Here is an 18,507-nt window from a genome sequence, read left to right on the forward strand (position 1 = left end):
ATCACTCTGTTTTTCAAGTATCATGGGGTCTGTTGCTAAAGTTAAACATATTCTATTTTGGAGCTGGGGGTGGTTGAGAGAACACACTCCCTAGATAAGAGGAATGACTGAGGGTGGGAAAGTTAGGGGACGGTTCTCCAGCTGCCCTCCTTCTCTTTGCCAATGTGAGGCTCTGCTCTTTTCCCTGTCCTCCTCCCCCAGGACTACATCTCCCAGCAGGCTGCGCTCTGACAGCTCTCGGATTTAAATAGGATTCTGGGCTGCACTCAGAGCCAGGCTGTTGCTGAGCACCCAGGAGCGAGTGGAGCTGGAGGAGAGAGAAGCAGCAAGAAGCAGCCAAGAGTTGGAGCCAGACCAGGAGGAGCCCAAGCCAGAGTTGGAGTATAAGTTGCTCTTGCTGAAGCAGCAGCAACTAAAGAAGTTGAAAAGATGCTGGTTGCCTTGGGACTGCTCACCTCCTTCCTTTCTTTCCTGTATGTGACAGCTCCATCCATCAGGTTTGTCTTAATTCAGTAATTCATTGAATGGTTTACAAAGCCCTGAGTTGGGAGCCATGGAGCTTGTAAGTAGATGAGTTCTCGGCTGCTGAAGGAAGAGAAAGGGATGGAGGCCAAGGGAGAGACAGTCAAGGCAGAAAAAGCACGAAGGAAGGAGGTGGTTCTGAATACCATGGTGGAAAATAAGAAGGAAGCACCTGGGGAGAGGAGAGGCGGGTTTGAATTCTGAAGCTAGTGAAAGGCTGAATGGATGCCTGTTAAGTAGCTTGAAAGTCATCTTATGGGGGAGCCCTTGCTCTTTCATTCTGCTCCCTTGGGTTCCTCTGAAGACCTCCCTTTCTTCAGTATCCCCAGTCAAGGTGGGCTTGCTGCATTACCATGGGTGGTCCTTGCCAGGCATCTTGGGAAGGAAACAAACTCTCCCCACTTTGAAACTACTGACAAGTAATGTTTGGGGATGGCTATTTTGCTGTAAGATTTCTGGAGATGTCAGAGAAATGTGGGTTCTGAGTAAAGAATTTTTAAGTTGCTGATGGTCAAGAAGGTTAAAGGGACATATCAAGGGCAAAGTATTACTCTAGGTCCTGGCAGAGAAACCTGGGTTCAGATTCCAGTTTTGCCACTGTTAGCAAGTGAACTTCTTCAAGCCCCAGCTTTCTCCATTGTAATATGGGGATAATAACAGAATGACTGAATTAAATTCCCTTGCAAAGTGCCTAGCCTAGTGCTTGGCAGCTGGATGATGTGCGGATCATGTCAGGTCTGTTCCTTCCTGTCCTATTTTGGGGAACTTGTCAGGTCAACTCTATGTAAAAGAATGCTCTTCGCACAGAGGTCTGAGCAAGGGAGGTTTTTCTCTCTGTGCACTGACAGCTAGAATGAAATCTCTAATAAGATGGCAGAATATTCTGGCTCTCTTAAAACTGACAAGGCAACCCAAGAGCCATGTTTACATATGGGACCCCTGGAGGTGCTGTTCATCAGTTACTCACCACTGATGCTTATTGAAGACCGAGGGCTCAGGACCACTGATTCTACAAATGCCCACCCCTCTCATGTTTGTGGCGCAGGTTAGAGGAGGAATCTGACCTCCGAGAACCTCTAGAGTTAAGAGCGAGATATCTTTGTTATCTAACGAGGAAGGTCTCCATTGGCTCTAGCTCAAGAGAATTGATTTTATTTGCTCTGATAATCATTTGTAGCTTCCGGGCACATCACCTCGCCATCTGAGCTGATAAGCAGGAGACTGCCTTCCTCACTGGGACAATGCCATCCCCTGAAGATTAGCTGCTTTAGGTCTCCTGACAACAATGCAAAGAAATTCCTCTTTGAGGGCGGGTGGGTTTTATGAATCTCCTTCTGGGGTTGGAAAAGATGGTGCATAAATGTTTTGTTTCCTTTGCCTATAGGAAGTTCTTTGCTGGCGGGGTTTGTAGAACAAATGTGCAGCTTTCTGGGAAGGTGGTGGTGATCACTGGCGCCAACACAGGCATCGGCAAGGAGACGGCCAGAGAGCTTTCTCGCAGAGGCAAGTCTTTCCCTTCCGTTTCCACAGAGCAGGGCCTCCTGCCTTTCTTGCTAGGAGCTCTGCTCACGTTCCCTTATCTTTCCTCCTGGGCTTGGAGGTTGTGGCCAGAAACTCAAGGATCCTGGGGTTCAAGTCCAGCTGGGACACCAATTTACTCTATGGCCTGAAACCTTCCTTCCTGCCTGCCCCTTCCTTATTATATAAAGTAAGGAAAACAGTGATGCCTGCATATAATATTGATCAGGTCAGTTTTTTGAAAAGGAGATCCTTAACTATGGTAAATATAAAACCAGGGTTGTATAAATCAGGGTTCCCAGCCTGGGCTGAAGCTGATAGAAAGGAGAATCCAGAAGTAGCAACTCACTGTTTTAAGAATAGTGAGGGGGAATGCTCTGCCCACCAGTCCCAAACTCACTTACTAGACTCTTCTTCAGCCCAGACTCTGAACACGTAGTCCTCTGTTTGTTTTGCCCTCAGGAGCCCGAGTATACATTGCCTGTCGAGATGTACTGAAGGGGGAGTCTGCTGCCAGTGAAATTCGAGCTGATACAAAGAACTCCCAGGTGCTGGTACGGAAACTGGACCTATCTGATACCAAGTCCATCCGAGCCTTTGCTGAGGGCTTCCTGGCAGGTGAGGCCCTGGTAGATCACTAGAAAGGCAGGAAGCTGGGTGTGGGTATGGCTGCTCAACCCTGGACTCTCTCTGACTATAAAATCAGAAACGTCATGGATCCCACTGGACAGGTTCTGCCGCATGAACTAGCAGGGCAGGGAACTGGCTCAGGGACAGTGGGTGGACAGGTTGGGCAGGATCCTTATCATTCTCTTGCTTCAGCAGTGGGGATTTTGGAGGTGTCAGCTCCTTGTCTGGGCTTGTACCTTGACGTCAAGGTGTGGCCCTGATGCCATGCTCTCTTTGATGCTGAGAATCAACCTTCTGGGGCCACAGGCACTAAAGGAAGTTCTGTTGCTGCTAATATTCTTCTGTATCTTGGAAAATGACCATCTCCCATCAAGGACTATGAAATCTGTGAAGGACAGTGACCGTGTCTGTCTTATTTACCACTGTGCGCCCCGTGCCTAGCCCAGCCCCGAGTCAGTACTGAATACCCATTTGCTGAATGAATGGATGAATGGTATCCAGGAAGAAACAGCAACCAAAATTAGAAACCCAGTGACAGCGGTTACTGAATATCACTGAGATAGGCCCAAAGGCAAGGAACAAACACTCAGAAGTGGGACAGGGAGCTAACCACATTGTCTCCTTGGCTGTGCTCTTTAGAGGAAAAGCAGCTTCATATTCTGATCAACAATGCAGGAGTGATGCTGTGCCCATATTCCAAAACAGCTGATGGTTTTGAAACCCACTTGGGAGTCAACCACCTCGGTGAGTATCTTTGAGTGACTGAGGAGCAAGGCATGCTGGTTTTTCCTTCATTATCTCTCTCCTAACCAGTGCAAAAAAGTGAGCTCCTCTTACCCACACCATTAAGAAATCCCCCAAATTAGGAGATACCAGGAAGAAGAATGTCATTCTTAAAGGGAACCATGGTAATGAAGACTTGCCAGATGTCGGGGTGCAGGGATCTTTGGCTGTGGGGGGTCAGTTACTGTAACAAGTAAACCAAGGGTTGGTCCATGGAGGAGGCAGACCTTTGAGACTTGAGGTATGAGAGAGGTTATGGTTCAGAGTTCAAGGCGATGGCTTTTGTGAGGGTATCGTGGAGCATGTTCTCTGATCATAAGCATGTGTTATTTTCCCTGAATATTTCATCCTTCCTTCTGTCCATGCCCATGGCTATGTGATCATAGCTAGAGGGGAGATGTCCAAAGCTCGCAGTTTCCCCTGACTGGGGCAAGGGCAAAGGTACAAATAAGTACAGATTACATCTGTGTTGCCTTACCTACAGTCCAGCTCTGGCCCTTGCCTTGAGGACTCAATTAACTCAGACTGACTGACCACTAGCGCTGAGTTGCTCATGGTATCAGCATGTTCACACCCAGAAGATAGTGAGCTGGTGCTAAAGTCCTGTCATATGCCAGGACTCACACCCAAGCCCAGGCTGCCAGTCCACTCTTACATCTCCCCCACTGGCTCTCCTCACAGGTCACTTCCTTCTCACCCGCTTGCTCCTGGGGCGGCTGAAGGAGTCCGCTCCTGCACGGGTGGTGACCCTCTCGTCAGTGGCCCACCACGCCGGCAAGATTCGCTTCCATGATCTCCAGGGTGAGAAGTACTACAACCGGGGTTTCGCTTATTGCCACAGCAAGCTGGCCAATGTGCTCTTCACTCGCGAGTTGGCCAAGAGGCTCAGAGGTGAGTCTAGAGAAAGGGCCAGAGTTAAGACAGCAAAAACATGGACTCAGGTCAGTATCGAGGTTGGCAGAAACTTCTGAAGTCAGAATGTCAAGCATGCTCATTTCAGAGGCAGCTCTGTGCACTAAGGAGAATGAGGTTATAAACAGAGTGAAAAATGAATGAGGTTATAAAACAGAGTCTTTGCCTTGGGAAGGACTGTTAAAGTTGAACAGAGGTCAGGAAAACCTATAAACCTTATTATGTGTTTTGTTGCATCTTATTGTGTTGGCCAAAAAGTTCTTTTGGGTTTTTCCATAACATCTTATAGAAAAACCTGAACAGACTTTTTGGTGAACCCAGTATTTCATATTTATCATCTCACCTGATTTTTAAAATAACTTTATTTATTTTTGACTGTGCTGAGTCTTCATTGCCGTGAGGGCTTTTCTCTAGTTGCAGAGAGTAGGGGCTACTCTCTAGTTGCAGTGTGCAGGCTTCTCATTGCGGTGGCTTCTTTTGTTGCAAAGCGTGGGTTCTAGTGCAGGCAAACTTCTTCATGGGCTCCGTAGTTGCGTCTCCTGGGCTCTCGAGCACAGGATCGATAGTTGTGGTGCACAAGTCTAGTTGCTTCACAGCATAAAGGATCCTGCTGGATCAGGGATCGAACCTGTGTTTCCTGCATTGGCAGGCAGATTCTTTACCACTGAGCCATCAGGGAAGCCCTCATCTGATTTTTTTAATGACAACCTCTTGCAACAGGCAGAATAGGTATTGTTTTTACTGTTTTATGCGTCCACACTGAGATTCAGAGAAGTGGCCAGCCCAAGATTGTATGGCAAATGAAGGATAAGGACTGGAACGTGGGGACTGAGATTTAAATCAGGTTGCTTCCTTCACTGGGCCTTCTGCTGAGGTTTACGTGGTGAGCTGAGCTACAGAGCGGCCACTCGCTGCCTGGAGTCAGGGTTTCAGATACTTGGGTCTGAGTTCTTACTCTACCACATGTAGAGCCACGTGTATATGCAAACATGTCCCTTTAATCTTCCTTGACTTCATCCCCTCAGCTGTAAGGGGAGGTGAGGCCATTTTTAATCCTATGATTCCGTGCTCCCCTAGAGTTTTTGTTGAGCTGTTGACTTTGATATCTTTGAATCTGGAGGGCCATTTGCTCTAGTGAATAAGCCAGAGTTTGGGGGAAACAGTATTTACTATCAGAATGCAGAAAGTAGAAGAATAAGGTAACTCTGTTCAATGTCATGTGGCGGGCTGGGTGGGAGCGGAGTTTGGAGGAGAATAGACACATGTATATGTATGGCTGAGTCCCTTTGCTGTGCATCTGAAACTATCACAACATTGTTAATCACCTATACTCCAATATAAAATAAAAAGTTAAAAAATACTAGTAATGACAACAAAAATTAAGAGTTTGTGTGTGCCGTGTACTATTGATGTCTTTACTCATTTTATACAATATTCCTATGAGGTAAATGCTATTATGTTTCCCCTCCCTACAAAGGAAGAAATGAGCACAGATATCTTAAGAAACTTGCCCAAGCAGGATATATTGTTCCTAAATGAGACAGGATTCAAATCCAGGCAGCTGGGAAGTCCATGCTCTTTGCTCCACATCGGGGTTCAGACCTTAGTTCAGCAGCCTCCTAGGTGGGGCCTTGGGCACCGTCCTTAACCTGTCTGATGAGAACTCACTTTCCTTAGCTATAAATGGGCTTCTTAGTATTGCTTACCTCAACAACCTCTTTGAGAGTCAAATGAGATAACATGTAAAACATGTAGCACAGCCCTTGTACGTAATAAATACTGAAGACAGTAGAGGTAGCAGGCGTGTCTTAGGTGCCTATCAGTAGCCCTCATCATATCCATCAACACCCCTCAACCTATACACTTCATCAAATGTGCTTGCCTGGCAAATGCAGTTTATAACAAGGTCCTAGCTTCCTACCTTCTAACAGGATTGTTATCCCTGAGATCCTCCAGTAGAAATTCCAAAGATAGCATTTAAGCCAAAGATTAAGATGATGCTGAAACAGGGACTTCCCTGGTGGTCCAGTGACTTCATCTTCCAGTGCAGGCGGTATGTATCCGATTGCTGGTTGGGAGCTCAGGTTTCATAGGCCTAGTGGCCAGAAGACCAAAACAAACAGAATCAATATTGTGACAAATTAAACAAAAGACTTTTAAAAATGGTCCACATACAAGAATCTTAAAAAGAAAAGATGACACTGAAATAGAAGGACCTGCAACCAAGCGTTCCATCTGGTGCATAGAAGGCTGAGAAAGTTATAGATCTCTCTGGATAACCTCAATGATTACTTGTGAGATTCTACCTGGCGACTTAGTGACTAAACTACCACCACCACCTGGCTAGAAGTGGTGTCTTTAGAACACAGGGGTTCCCGAGGCCCTTCTTGTCACTTGTGCACGTTGGTGCAGGAGGTGAGCTGTTTTCCTGGCCTGGGAGTGTGTCTCTGGTCTAACTGTGCCCTCTTTGCCCTAGGCACGGGGGTCACCACCTACGCGGTGCACCCAGGCATCGTCCGCTCCGAGTTGGTCCGACACTCCTTCCTGCTGTGTCTGCTTTGGCGGCTCTTCTCCCCCTTCCTGAAGACGACGTGGGAGGGGGCCCAGACCAGCCTGCACTGTGCGCTGGCTGAGGGCCTGGAGCCTCTGAGCGGCAAGTACTTCAGGTGTGGAGCGGCTGTGTGCCTGATGGGGGAGTCCAGATTTAGGTTGGGCCAGTGAACCAAGTGCTTTTTCTTTTTAAAGGAAGCTTAGATTTGATACATAGGCTTCCCTGGTGGCTCAGTGGTAAAGAACCTGCCTGCCAATGCAGGAAATGTAGGTTCAACCCCCAGGCCAGGAAGATTCCCTGGAGAAGGAAATGGCAACCCACTCCAGTATTCTGGCCTGGGAAATCCCATGGAGCCTGGCAGGCTACAGTCCATGGGGGTCTCAACAGAGTCAGACATGACTTAGCGACTGAACAGCTTTGAAACATTGCAAGAACTGGTTTCAACAACAACAATAAGAGTTGGTTTCATGGCTCTGTTTGAAACCTGTGTGCCACATTTGCAGATAAGCCTTTGCAAGAGCCTTTTTCTTTTCCTTGAAGCTTTTGGCTGACTTCCTTCATGAATTTTTAAATAGCACATAGCACAATGCTCCAGGGCAAAGCCACTGCTTTCCAGTGTGAACTCTGTCTCCCAAAGATGCCAAGATTGGCATTAACTGATGGAATGTAAGAATGGACATTTTGTTGTCTACTAGATGAGCTAGCCTGGGGTCTAATCACCACCAGATTTCAAAGGATTGGTGAGCAGAAGCGACATTCTGTGGTATCTGCAACCACTGCGAAGTGACATGAACACGTTACTACGCTATGCATTTGTTTTTAAAATATTTTATACTGTATATAAGATAGATAACCAACAGGGACCTATTATATAGCACAGGGAAAGCTACTCAGCATTCCGTGATAACCTTTATGAGAGAAGAACCTAAAGAGAATGAAGATATTACATGTCTGACTGAATCACTGTGCTGCACACCTGCAGCTACCACAACACTGTAAATCAACTCGACACCAAGAAAACTAAAAAATTTTAAAAAGTCACACAAAACCCAAAATATTTTAAAATTGCATTTTAGTACAGTTAGTTTCTTTTTTATCTAATATATTTTATACATTTAGAAATCTGTTCCAGGAGGAGGACATGAACTTTTCCAGACTGTCCATTTTCACTCCTGGATATTCACTCTCTTTCTCTGCCCTCCAGTGACTGCAAGAAGACCTGGGTGTCGCCCAGGGCCCGGAATAACAAAACGGCTGAGCGCCTGTGGAATGTCAGCTGTGAGCTTCTGGGAATCCAGTGGGAGTAGATCTGGTGGAAGAGGCACGGTTGTATCAGGCCGAGTCCACACCATGAGAGACGGGGACCAATGAGAAAGCCTACCTTGCAGGCTTGTCCTGGCAGGCTGCTCTAGTGAACCCTGGCTTGCTCCGATACTCCTGACCCTTCTAGAAATCTTTGCATATCCAGCCCTCTCATGAGGCTGGCTCATGGCATAATACGGTCACACCTACAGAGTACTCTTTTCCAAGACTTACAGAGTCGGCCACCCTCTTGGGCCAGGAGAATGGGGCGGTTGCCAGGCTGGGCATGAGGATGGCAGAAGAACCTGGGAAACTGGGTCAGTTTCCTCACCAAGAACAGAAATGCCAGTTAGCACACTCAGCTGAGGTGATGAACATCAGTGTTACATCTTTCTACGATTTGTAGGCTCAAAGACCCTTGACTGATCTCTTTCCTCTTTGTAATGCTAGTCTGGAGTCTGGACCAACTCAGGAGGATCTTGGCTCAACCTTGGCTGACTTTATTTCCTTCCTCTGAGCATCCTGGAGCCGCAGTGTAAAGGTTCCTGTGTAAAGGCACAGGAGCCTGTTTTCTGTTTCCAGTAGTTTTTTTTTTTTTTTAATGAAAAACAATTTTTTCAGCTCCACTGAGATATAATTGACATATAATGTTGTATAAGTTTGGACCTTCCCATTTTCAATCATGTAGATGGTTTCTTTTTCTAAAGAGTTGCCTTTGCCTCAATTTTAGAGAAAATAAAGACTGCATATTCATCTTATTGCCTTATTTATTCTCTCAGGGTAGCAGGGGAGAAATGAAACCAAGTTCAATGGGTAGTATTTCACTTTCTCACCCACTGACCCATAGTCTTGTTATAATACATCCTCTAGGTACAGAATAAGATGGTTCAGTTGGATGTTTTCTCAAGTTTCTTCCAGCTCTCACATTTGACTATTTAAGAAGTGGCAGGAGTGATTTAAATTATACAGATGCTGAGCTTCACTATAGATCAAGGTCAGAGGCAGTAGAGGACTTCATTTAATTTGATACATAAAGACAGAAAAATCAAGCTCTGATAAACCCTTTAATTAAAACCATAGCCCTCTTCTCTTCTGGTCTCCCTGTTCTCATATACTGTGGCTCTGGGTGACCTGCTCCTTGCCTTAAGTGCTGAAGCTCTCCAAGAAGAGACAGAGAGATGCCAAATTTTTAAGCCAGTTGACTCAAGAAGTTATGTTATTGCTTCCAGTTTGAACGTATCCAAAGGGCATATGGTAACAAAAGTGCCCTTTCTTTCCATAGCAGGCAGACTTAAAAAACAGACAAGCAGGACTTCCCTGCTGCGCCAGTGGTTAAGAATCCACCTGCCAATGCAGGGGACATGGGTTCAATCCCTGATCCCAGAAGATTCCACATGCTGTGGAGCAACTAAGCCCATGTGCCCCAGATATAGAGCCCATGCCCTAGAGCTGGTACTCTGCAACAAGAGAACCCACCGTAGTGAGAAGACTGCACATCGCAGTGAAGAACAGCCCCCACTGGCTTCAACTAGAGAAAGTGTGCATGCAGCAGAAAAGACCCAGTGCAGTCAAAAATAAATAAAATAAATTAAAAAAAAACAATGAAACAAAAAACTATTTTACTAAGGAAGTTTGCAAATAGATGAAAGTAAAGCAAATAGTGGACTCCCCTGGTGGCTCTGTGGTAAAGAATCTGCCTGCCATTGCAGGAGACGCAGGTTCAATCCCTGGGTTGGGAAGATCCCCTGGAGAAGGAATTGGCAATCCACTCTAATATTCTTGCCTGGAAAATTCCATGGACAGAGGAGCCTGGTGGGCTATAGTCCCTGGGGTTGCAAAGAGCTGGACACAACTGAGCGACTAAACAACAACGAAGCAAATAGTTTTGTGAATCTCCAGGTACCTACCTATCATCCAGCTTTAACAATGTTAACATTTTGTCAATCCTATTTCATCTATGTCCCTCGACATTTTTTGGTGCCGGGGGTGGGGGTTGGTGGTTGGGGGAGAGTTGGGTAGATATTTTAAATCACATACTGAGGCTTAGTCGCTCAGTAGTGTCTGGCTCTGTGCGACCCCATGGACTGTAGCCCATCAGGCTTCTCTGTCCATGAGATTCTCCAGGCAAGAATAGTGAAGTGTGTTGCCATGCCCTCCTCCAGGGGATTTTCCTGATCCAGGGATCGAACCCAGGTCTCCTGCATTGCAGGCAGATTTTTATACCACCACCAGGGAAGCCCTTTAAAGCACATTCCAGCATCAAATATTCACTGTAATGTGCTTATCTCCATAACCTCAGTGTTTTACAAAGCCACAATACCATTATCACTCCTAACAACATTACCAATTCCTCAATCTCATTTATTAATAATACTTGGCATGGCTAATTCATATCAATGTATAACAAAAACTACTGTAATGATGTAAAGTAATTAGCCTCCCAACTAATAAAAACTAAAAAAAAAAAAAAAAAAAAAAATTATTGTTTCATTAAAAAAAAAAAAAAAAAAAAATACTTGGAGTTTCAGTTCCCCTGGTTGTCTCACAGGTGTCTTTTTACTGTGGGTTTGTTCAAATCAGGGTAAGAGAAATGGTCCTTCTGAAGAAAGAGGAAGCTTTACTTTGCAGGAGCCCCAGCAGGTCTGCCTGTGCTTCACTGGCTGGGAGGAGTACTGGTTTCCCTTCTGAACCCATCACTAAGGCTAGGGATGAGCTATGTTCATTCCATTTAGTTCAGTGGCTCAGTGTGTCCGACTCTTTGCCACCCCATAAACTGCAGCACACCAGGCCTCCCTCTCCATCACCAACTCCCAGAGTTTATTCAAACTCGTGTCCATTGAGTCAGTGATGCCATCCAAACATCTCATCCTCTGTCATCCCCTTCTCTTCCTGCCTTCAACCTTTCCCAGCATCAGGGTCTTTTTCAAATCAGATCTTCCCATCGGGTGGCCAAAATATTAGAGTTTCGGCTTCAGCATGAGTCCCTCCAATGAATATTCAGGACTGATTTCCCTTAGGATGGACTTGTTGAATCTCCTTGCAGTCCAAGGGACTCTCAAGACTCTTCTCCAATACCACAGTTCGAAAACATCAATTCTTCGGTGTTCAGCTTTCTTTACAGTCCAACTCTCACATCCATACATGACTAGTGGAAAAACCATAGCCTTGACTAGACGGACCTTTGTTGGCAAAGTAATGTCTCTGCTTTTTAATATGCTATCTAGGTTGGTCATAATTTTACTTCCAAGGAGTAAGCATCTTTTAACTTCATGGCAGGAATCACCACCCGCAGTGATTTTGGAGCCCCCCAAAGTAAAGTCTGCCACTGTTTCCCCATCTATCTGCCATGAAGTGATGGGACCAGATGCCATGATCTTAGTTTTCTGAATGTTGAGCTTTAAGCCAACTTTTTTACTCTCCTCTTTCACTTTCATCAAGAGGCTCTTTAGTTCTTCATTTTCTGCCATAAGGGTGGTGTCATCTGCCTATCTGAGGTTATTGATAGTTCTCCTGGCAATCTTGATTCCAGCTTGTGCTTTATCCAGCCCAGCATTTCTCATGATGTACTCTGATTTAACTCTTATATAAGTTAAATAAGCAGGGTGACAATACATACAGCCTTGACATACTCCTTTTCCTATTTGGAACCAGTCTGTTTTCCATGTCCAATTCTAACTGTTGCTTCCTGACCTGCCTACAGGTTTCTCAAGAGGCAGGTCAGGTGATCTGGTATTCTCATCTCCTTCAGAATTTTTCACAGTTGTTGTGATCCACACAGTCAAAGTCTTTGACATAATCAGTAAAGCAGAAATATGTGTTTTTCTGGAACTCTCTTGCTTTTCGATGATCCAACAGATGTTGGCAATTTGATCTCTGGTTCTCTGCCTTTTCTAAATACAGTTTGAACATCTGGAAGTTCACAGTTCACGTACTGTTGAAGCCTGGCTTGGAGAATTTTGAGCATTACCTTACTAGCATGTGAGATGAGTGCAATTGTGTGGTGGTTTGAGCATTTTTGGCATTGCCTTCCTTTGGGATTGGAATGAAAAGTGACCTTTTCCAGTCCTCTGGCCACTGCTGAGTTTTCCAAATTTGCTGGCATATTGAGTGCAGCATTTTCACAGCATCATCTTTCAGGATTTGAAATAGCTCAACTGGAATTCCATCACCTCCACTAGCTTTGCTCATAGTGATGCTTCTTAAGGCCCACTTGACTTCGCATTCCAGGATGTCTGGCTCTAGGTGAGTGATCACACCATCGTGATTATCTGGGTCCTGAAGATCTTTTTTGTATAGTTCTTCTGTGTATTCTTGTCACCTCTTCTTAATATCTTCTACTTCTGTTAGGTCCGTACCATTTCTGTCCTTTATTGAACCCATGTTTGCAGGAAATGTTAGGCTACTCACCATCCACCCCTGGAACCAGTGTCCACTCCACCTCAACCCACCCCACCTCACCCATGGGGAAGAATAGTAGGTCACAGAAAGTCCTTATATTAATTAGGATTAGCTATCCTCAGAAGAACCCCCTGGGGTAGAAACTATTATTATCTCCATGTTTTACTAATGAGGCACAGAGACTTTAAGCAGCTTGCCAAAGTTCACACAACTGGTAAGTGGTAGAGTGGGCCCAGATAGTCCATCTCTAGAAACTGGAATTCTTAACAAGTGGAGGAAGCAACAAAGTCCCTCAAGGAAGAACCTAGGACTGGGAATGAACAAAGAGGCAGGGTAGAGAATGCTGGGGAAACAACCAGTGTATGTTCACTACTGGGACCTATAATCTCTGCCTTATAGGCTATTGGGTCCAGTGGAAAATGCTTAGTGAAGAATGAAGGGTAAAAGAGGAGAGAGACGAAAAACAACAGGAAAAGACCTTGCAAGGGTGGGAGACAGGGCTGGCAGAGAGCATGTCAGGCATTGATGATCCTGGATGTCTCCTCTGGGCTGGAGGAACACACACAAATCAGAAACCAGGGGCGTGGAATGTGGAAGCAAGCAGGCAGGGCTGCTTTTGGGGTCAATTATAGCTGGGAGGGTGAGAGCCACACCTGGGTGTTCCCGTGAGTGTGAAGCGGTGCAGTGGAAACACTAAGGCAAGAGGGGTGAGCTTGGGGCCTTTATGCACATCAGAGGGGCTGGCTGTAAATGGAAGAAGCAAACCTGTGCAAGAGCTGCAAGGCTTTGACACCAGCTGCCATATCTGGGCAACACACTGGCATTGATCTCGGCCTAGTGCATGCATGCGCAGTCATGTCTGACTCTGTGCAACCCGATGGACTCTAGCCCACCAGGCCCCTCTGTCCATGGGATTTTCCAGGCAAGAATACTGGAGTGTATTGCCATTTCCTTCTCCAGGAAATCTTCCCGATCCAGAGGATCGAACCCATGTCTCCTGCACTGACAGGCAGATTCTTTACCACCAAGCCACCGGGGACTATGGTTCTGGAATAAACTCACTCACAGGCTGGGTTCTTCCACTTTCACACATAGTTGTTTTAAACAAACCTATGGTTGCCAAGGGCTTCCCTCGTAGCTTAGTTGATAAAGAATCTCCCTTCTGTGAAGGGGATCCAGGTCCGATTCCTGGGTCAGGAAGATCCCCCTAGAGAAGGAAATTCAACCCACTCCAGATTTCTTGCCTAGAGAATCTCATGGACAGAGGAGCCTGGCAGGCTACAGTCCATGGGGTTGCAAGAGTCGGACATGACTTAGTGACTAAACCACCACCATGGTTGCCAGAGGGAAAACGGGAGGGAGAGGGATGAATTAACAGTGTGGAATTAAAGTACATACACCACTATACATAAAACAGGCTTCCCTGGTGGCTCAGATGGTAAAGAATCTGCCTGCAGTGTGGGAGATCTGGGTTTGATCCCTGAGTTGGGAAGATCACCTGGAGGAGGGCATGGCAACCCACTCCAGTATTCCTGCCTGGAGAGTCCCCGTGGACAGAGGAGCCTGGCGGGCTACTGTTCATGGGGTTGCAAAGAGTTGGACACGACTGAGCAACTAAGCACAGCACATATAAAAAACAGAGAAACAACAGAGATTTTCTGTATAGCACAGGGCACTATATTTAATGTCTTGTAATAGACTCTACTGGAAAAGAATCTGAAGCTGGACACCCAAACCTAACCAACATTTTAAATCAACTATAGTTTAATAAATAGAATTAAAAAATAAAACCAAATGCAGTCATGTTTATTAAAGTGGAATCTTCTCTCTATAGAACATGTTTTTCAGAGATCAGAATGCTAACCCATTCAAAAGATTGTTCTTTAAAATATATGGAAACTTTACAGTATGTGTGTGTTTGGAATCCTTTGGGCTATTACATTTTATACTTTTTTTGTGTTTGGCAGACTTTTTGCTGGTACAGTTGGCTTAACAAAGGTTATCCAATTCTTGCGTGCTAAGTCATTCAGTTGTGTCTGATTCTTTGCGACCCCATGGACTGGAGCCTTCCAGGCTCCTCTGTCCATGGGATTCTCCAGGTAAGAATACTGGAGTGGGTTGCCATTTCCTACTCCGGTCTGATTCTTGACTTGTGTCAAATACCTGAAATCTGAAAAACCTCTGTATGTTCTCTGAGATTCACGGGCTTCCCCCGTGGCTCAGATGGTGAAGAATCTGCCCGCAGTGCTGAAGACCCAGTTTCAATCCCTGTCTTGGGAAGATCCCCTGGAGGAGGGAATAGCAACCCAATCCAGTATTATTGCCTGGAGGACCCCGTGGGACAGAGGAGCCTGGCAGGGTACAGTTCACAGGGTCGCAAAGAGTTGGACACAACTGAGCGACTAACACTGTAAGGGACTGACAGCTTGGGACCAATTGCTGGGGGCAGGCTGCTGATAATCTTAGTCTAGAGTACAGGGCCTGGGGCATAGCCACCGAATGCGGCCTAGGACTCAGGGCCAAGACAGAAGCTTGAACATAGAATCCTCAGGGTCTGTAAATACTAGAAGCAGCACATCTAATTTGGGGAGGCAGATGTAAGCAATCTGAGTGGGACTCTGGCATCCAAGAGGGAGGAACTCATCTCCCCCACAGCCTAATAATCTTAGGAACTTTGTGGGCTGAGGGTTGAGGGTCATGATATTTGTTGGAGAAATCCATCCCCTTGAATTCTAGGGTGGGGATTGGGGAGAGTGCATTCCCTACATTATCACCTAACCCTGGTCTCTGGAAAACACAGAAATTGCCCCGATCCTACTTCCCTCATCATAACTCCCATACTGTAGATCCCCTTACCTCCTGAAGAGTGTCTCAACCAGAGCATTCCCCCTTTTCCGCCATCCTCAGCAAGTGGCACAGCTCAGCCAGCCCAAGGTGGTTCAGGCTGGGCTGGTTACTCCTGACCACAATGCTACGCAGCTTCTCATTGAAAGAAGTCTGTGAAATGTCATTTGGCCAGGGAAGATATTTTAAATCAGAAGTTTTCTCTCCCATCCTATCAGTGGGTACCTAACAGTAGTGATGCCAACTATGGGAGAGCTGAGAAGAAAAGAAGGCAAAAAAAGAGAAAAAAGAAAAAAAGAAAAGAAAAGAGGTGTGGGTATTGATTTCATGGTTGTTGGTATTTTTCGGCTACTGTTTCCCTTGTTCAGATTCTAGTCTCCATCACTGCTCATGGCCTTAGTCTCCCATGAGACTCAGCCTCCCTCAGCGTTTGCTCCTCTTTTGGAAGCCTCTCATGATCAGGCTTCATTACGTCTCTGTGTGACTTTCTGTCCAAAAATGTTGTCTTCTCTGTTCAGCCTGGGCAAGGAACAAGTACCAGCCTTGACCTCTTGTTATGTTTCCAGAAGAGACTTGCCCCACATTCACCGCCACACAAGGGAAAGGCCTTAGCCCAACACAAACAAGGCTGGGGAATCTGGTAGCTGAGTCACCCTCATCTACTGTCTCATCTCTGCGCCTTAGCTTCTTCTGTGACCACAGAGTCATTTCCCTTCCATTTCACTTGTGCTATGGGTATGCCTTCCTGCCTGGCAGACTGCCTCTTAGCATACAGGAGACAAAATCGCAGATGAGGGCTCAGGGATGACAGTCACTGTGGATTTCTCTGCTCCTTGGTGCCTCTCCAGCCGCCCCAGGTCACGGCCTCCACTAGTCTTCGTTTCTGTTATGCTCTGAGATGCTCAGCTAGCCTAGCCCAGGTGAGGAAAAATCTTTCCCTTTGGCTCCACTGAGACTGGCTTAAATTTCTAAAAATTAAAACTTGTCCGAGACACTAAAGAGAAAGGAAATCAGAGACATATGAAAGTCGAGAAGCAAACAGTCCCAGAGCACAGATTACCTAAGGGATGACTAGCTGCCTCACATCGCTTTTGTTGGCACTTTGTCCTTTTCCGAGTCAGGTCTGTGCTATGTGTCACCATGCCTCCAAGTCCTGGGAGGCTCCACCTGTGTGTTTGGCCTCTTTTACAGTTTGAGAAATTGTAGGCAAAAAAAAAACAAAGCATGGAATACCTTCCTCATAGATTCAAGGAAGGACTGAAACTGGAAGGTGGGAAAAGGCAGGGATAGATTTCAGAAACAACTAGAACTCAAGCATCAGAATCACAACACTCCTATCCTGGGCCTTTCTTTGGATGTGGGCATCAGAGCAAGCGGCAAGACTCTGGGCTGTTGAAAACTCTCAAGCTTTGTACCTTGTGGTTTGTGCCGTTGAAGAGGCACTGTAGCTACTTTTTACTTTTAGTATCTGATGAATCTCAGGTTTGGCTAGGAAGCATTCGGCTGTGATAAGGGAGGGAAGAATCATGTGAGAATGTGACAGCTGTAGACGGTGCATTTCAAATTAGGGAGAAAAGCATGGACTGTTTAATATATGGTGCTGAACAAACCGTTCTCCAAGTGAAAACATAGGGTTAGAGTTCCTGTCTCACACCATTCTAAAAACAGGTATGCTAGAGGGATTAAAAAAATGTATTAGAGGAAAATATAGGAATATATCTTAAAGATCTTAGAAGAGGGAAGGTCTTTTTGAAACATGAACAGCAAGAAGCATACAGGAAAAGAGGGATATACCTAAAAAACACACCAAAAGTTAAGTCAAAAGTCAAGTGATGTTGATGAGTATACTTGTAATTCAGGTCAAGTATCCTGGGAGATTGACTTTGATGGACATTGGTGCACAGGGAGTTTGTGGCGATTTCTCTTGGGATCAGTGTCTATGGGGGAAGGGATGCTAATAGGGTTGGGCAAAAGGGGAGTGGAACTGTGGGGCAGTCCTGATCCCACAGGGAGTGCTGGAACTGAGTTGTCCTGAATTGAGCGGAGGAGGTTGACCCCCTCCCCACTGGATGTGGGCAGTGTCCAGGATGGGGGCATGACCTGGGTGAGGGCTCTCTGTTTGGTGAAGGCACATTCTAGAGAGAGACTTGGCTATGAACTGTCAGCTGTGCTCCCAGCATCTAGGGGGATGGAGGCTTTGTTTCCTTTTTGTTTCTGTTTATTTATTTATTTATGGCGGCACTGGGTCTTCCTTGCTGCCCGTGGTGGTGCCAGGGTTCTCCCTGTAGTGGCTTCTCCTGTTGGGGAACACAGGCTCCAGGGCTCGAGGGATCAGTATTTGTGGCGCATGGGCTTAGTTACCCTGTGGCATGTGGTTATCTTCCTGGACTAGGGATCAAACCTGTGTCCCTTGCATTGGCAGGTAGATTCTTAACCACTGGACCATCAGGGAAGTCCAGGTCTTCATGTCTGAAATGAAGTCTCTGGTTGGCACCCCACAGCATCTACTGCACTGATACATAGGTCAGAGAAAAGAATAGCACTCATTTAAAGAAATTTTACTTGTAAAATAGGACATAGTACCCAACAGACCACTTTGCAAAAGATATTACTAGGAAATTTGCAGAAGAAATAAAAATGGTCTATATACTTTAGTACTAATCAGGGAACTACAAATCAAAACAAGATGCCATAATGTAATTTTTCAGTCATCAGATTGTCAAAAATTAGATTGCTTAACAAATTTTGGCAAAAGTCTAGGAAATAGATATTTTTATATACTGTTGGTATGAGCCAAAGAAATGGAAAAGCCAATTCTACTCAGAGATTTACTTCTTACAATCTGCAACAACATTACTTGTAGTTATTTTTTATAAGTACTAAAAATAAATACTAACATTATAACACATAAACATTATTCCTTATGTGTAAAGAGGCATTGTTTGTACTAGAAAAGAATTGGAAACAACCAAAAGTCCATTAACAGGGGAAAACTAAATGATCTTTGGTGTAAGACACAATGAATTAGTACACCTGCATTTGGGATA

General features: G+C 45.6%; 1 protein-coding gene across 1 annotated transcript; it reads left to right on the forward strand.

Moving 5' to 3' along the window:
* Positions 1–265: 265 nt before the first annotated feature.
* On the forward strand, positions 266–8,971 carry RDH12 (retinol dehydrogenase 12). The gene is made up of 7 exons (XM_020889780.2): positions 266–497; positions 1,907–2,025; positions 2,503–2,658; positions 3,310–3,414; positions 4,135–4,344; positions 6,842–7,031; positions 8,121–8,971. The coding sequence occupies exons 1-7, from the start codon at positions 430–432 to the stop codon at positions 8,221–8,223; spliced, it is 951 nt and encodes a 316-aa protein (XP_020745439.2). The 5' UTR covers positions 266–429; the 3' UTR covers positions 8,224–8,971.
* Positions 8,972–18,507: the final 9,536 nt, after the last annotated feature.

This window comes from Odocoileus virginianus, chromosome 6 (genome assembly GCF_023699985.2).
Source record: "Odocoileus virginianus isolate 20LAN1187 ecotype Illinois chromosome 6, Ovbor_1.2, whole genome shotgun sequence".
NCBI lineage: Eukaryota > Metazoa > Chordata > Mammalia > Artiodactyla > Cervidae > Odocoileus > Odocoileus virginianus.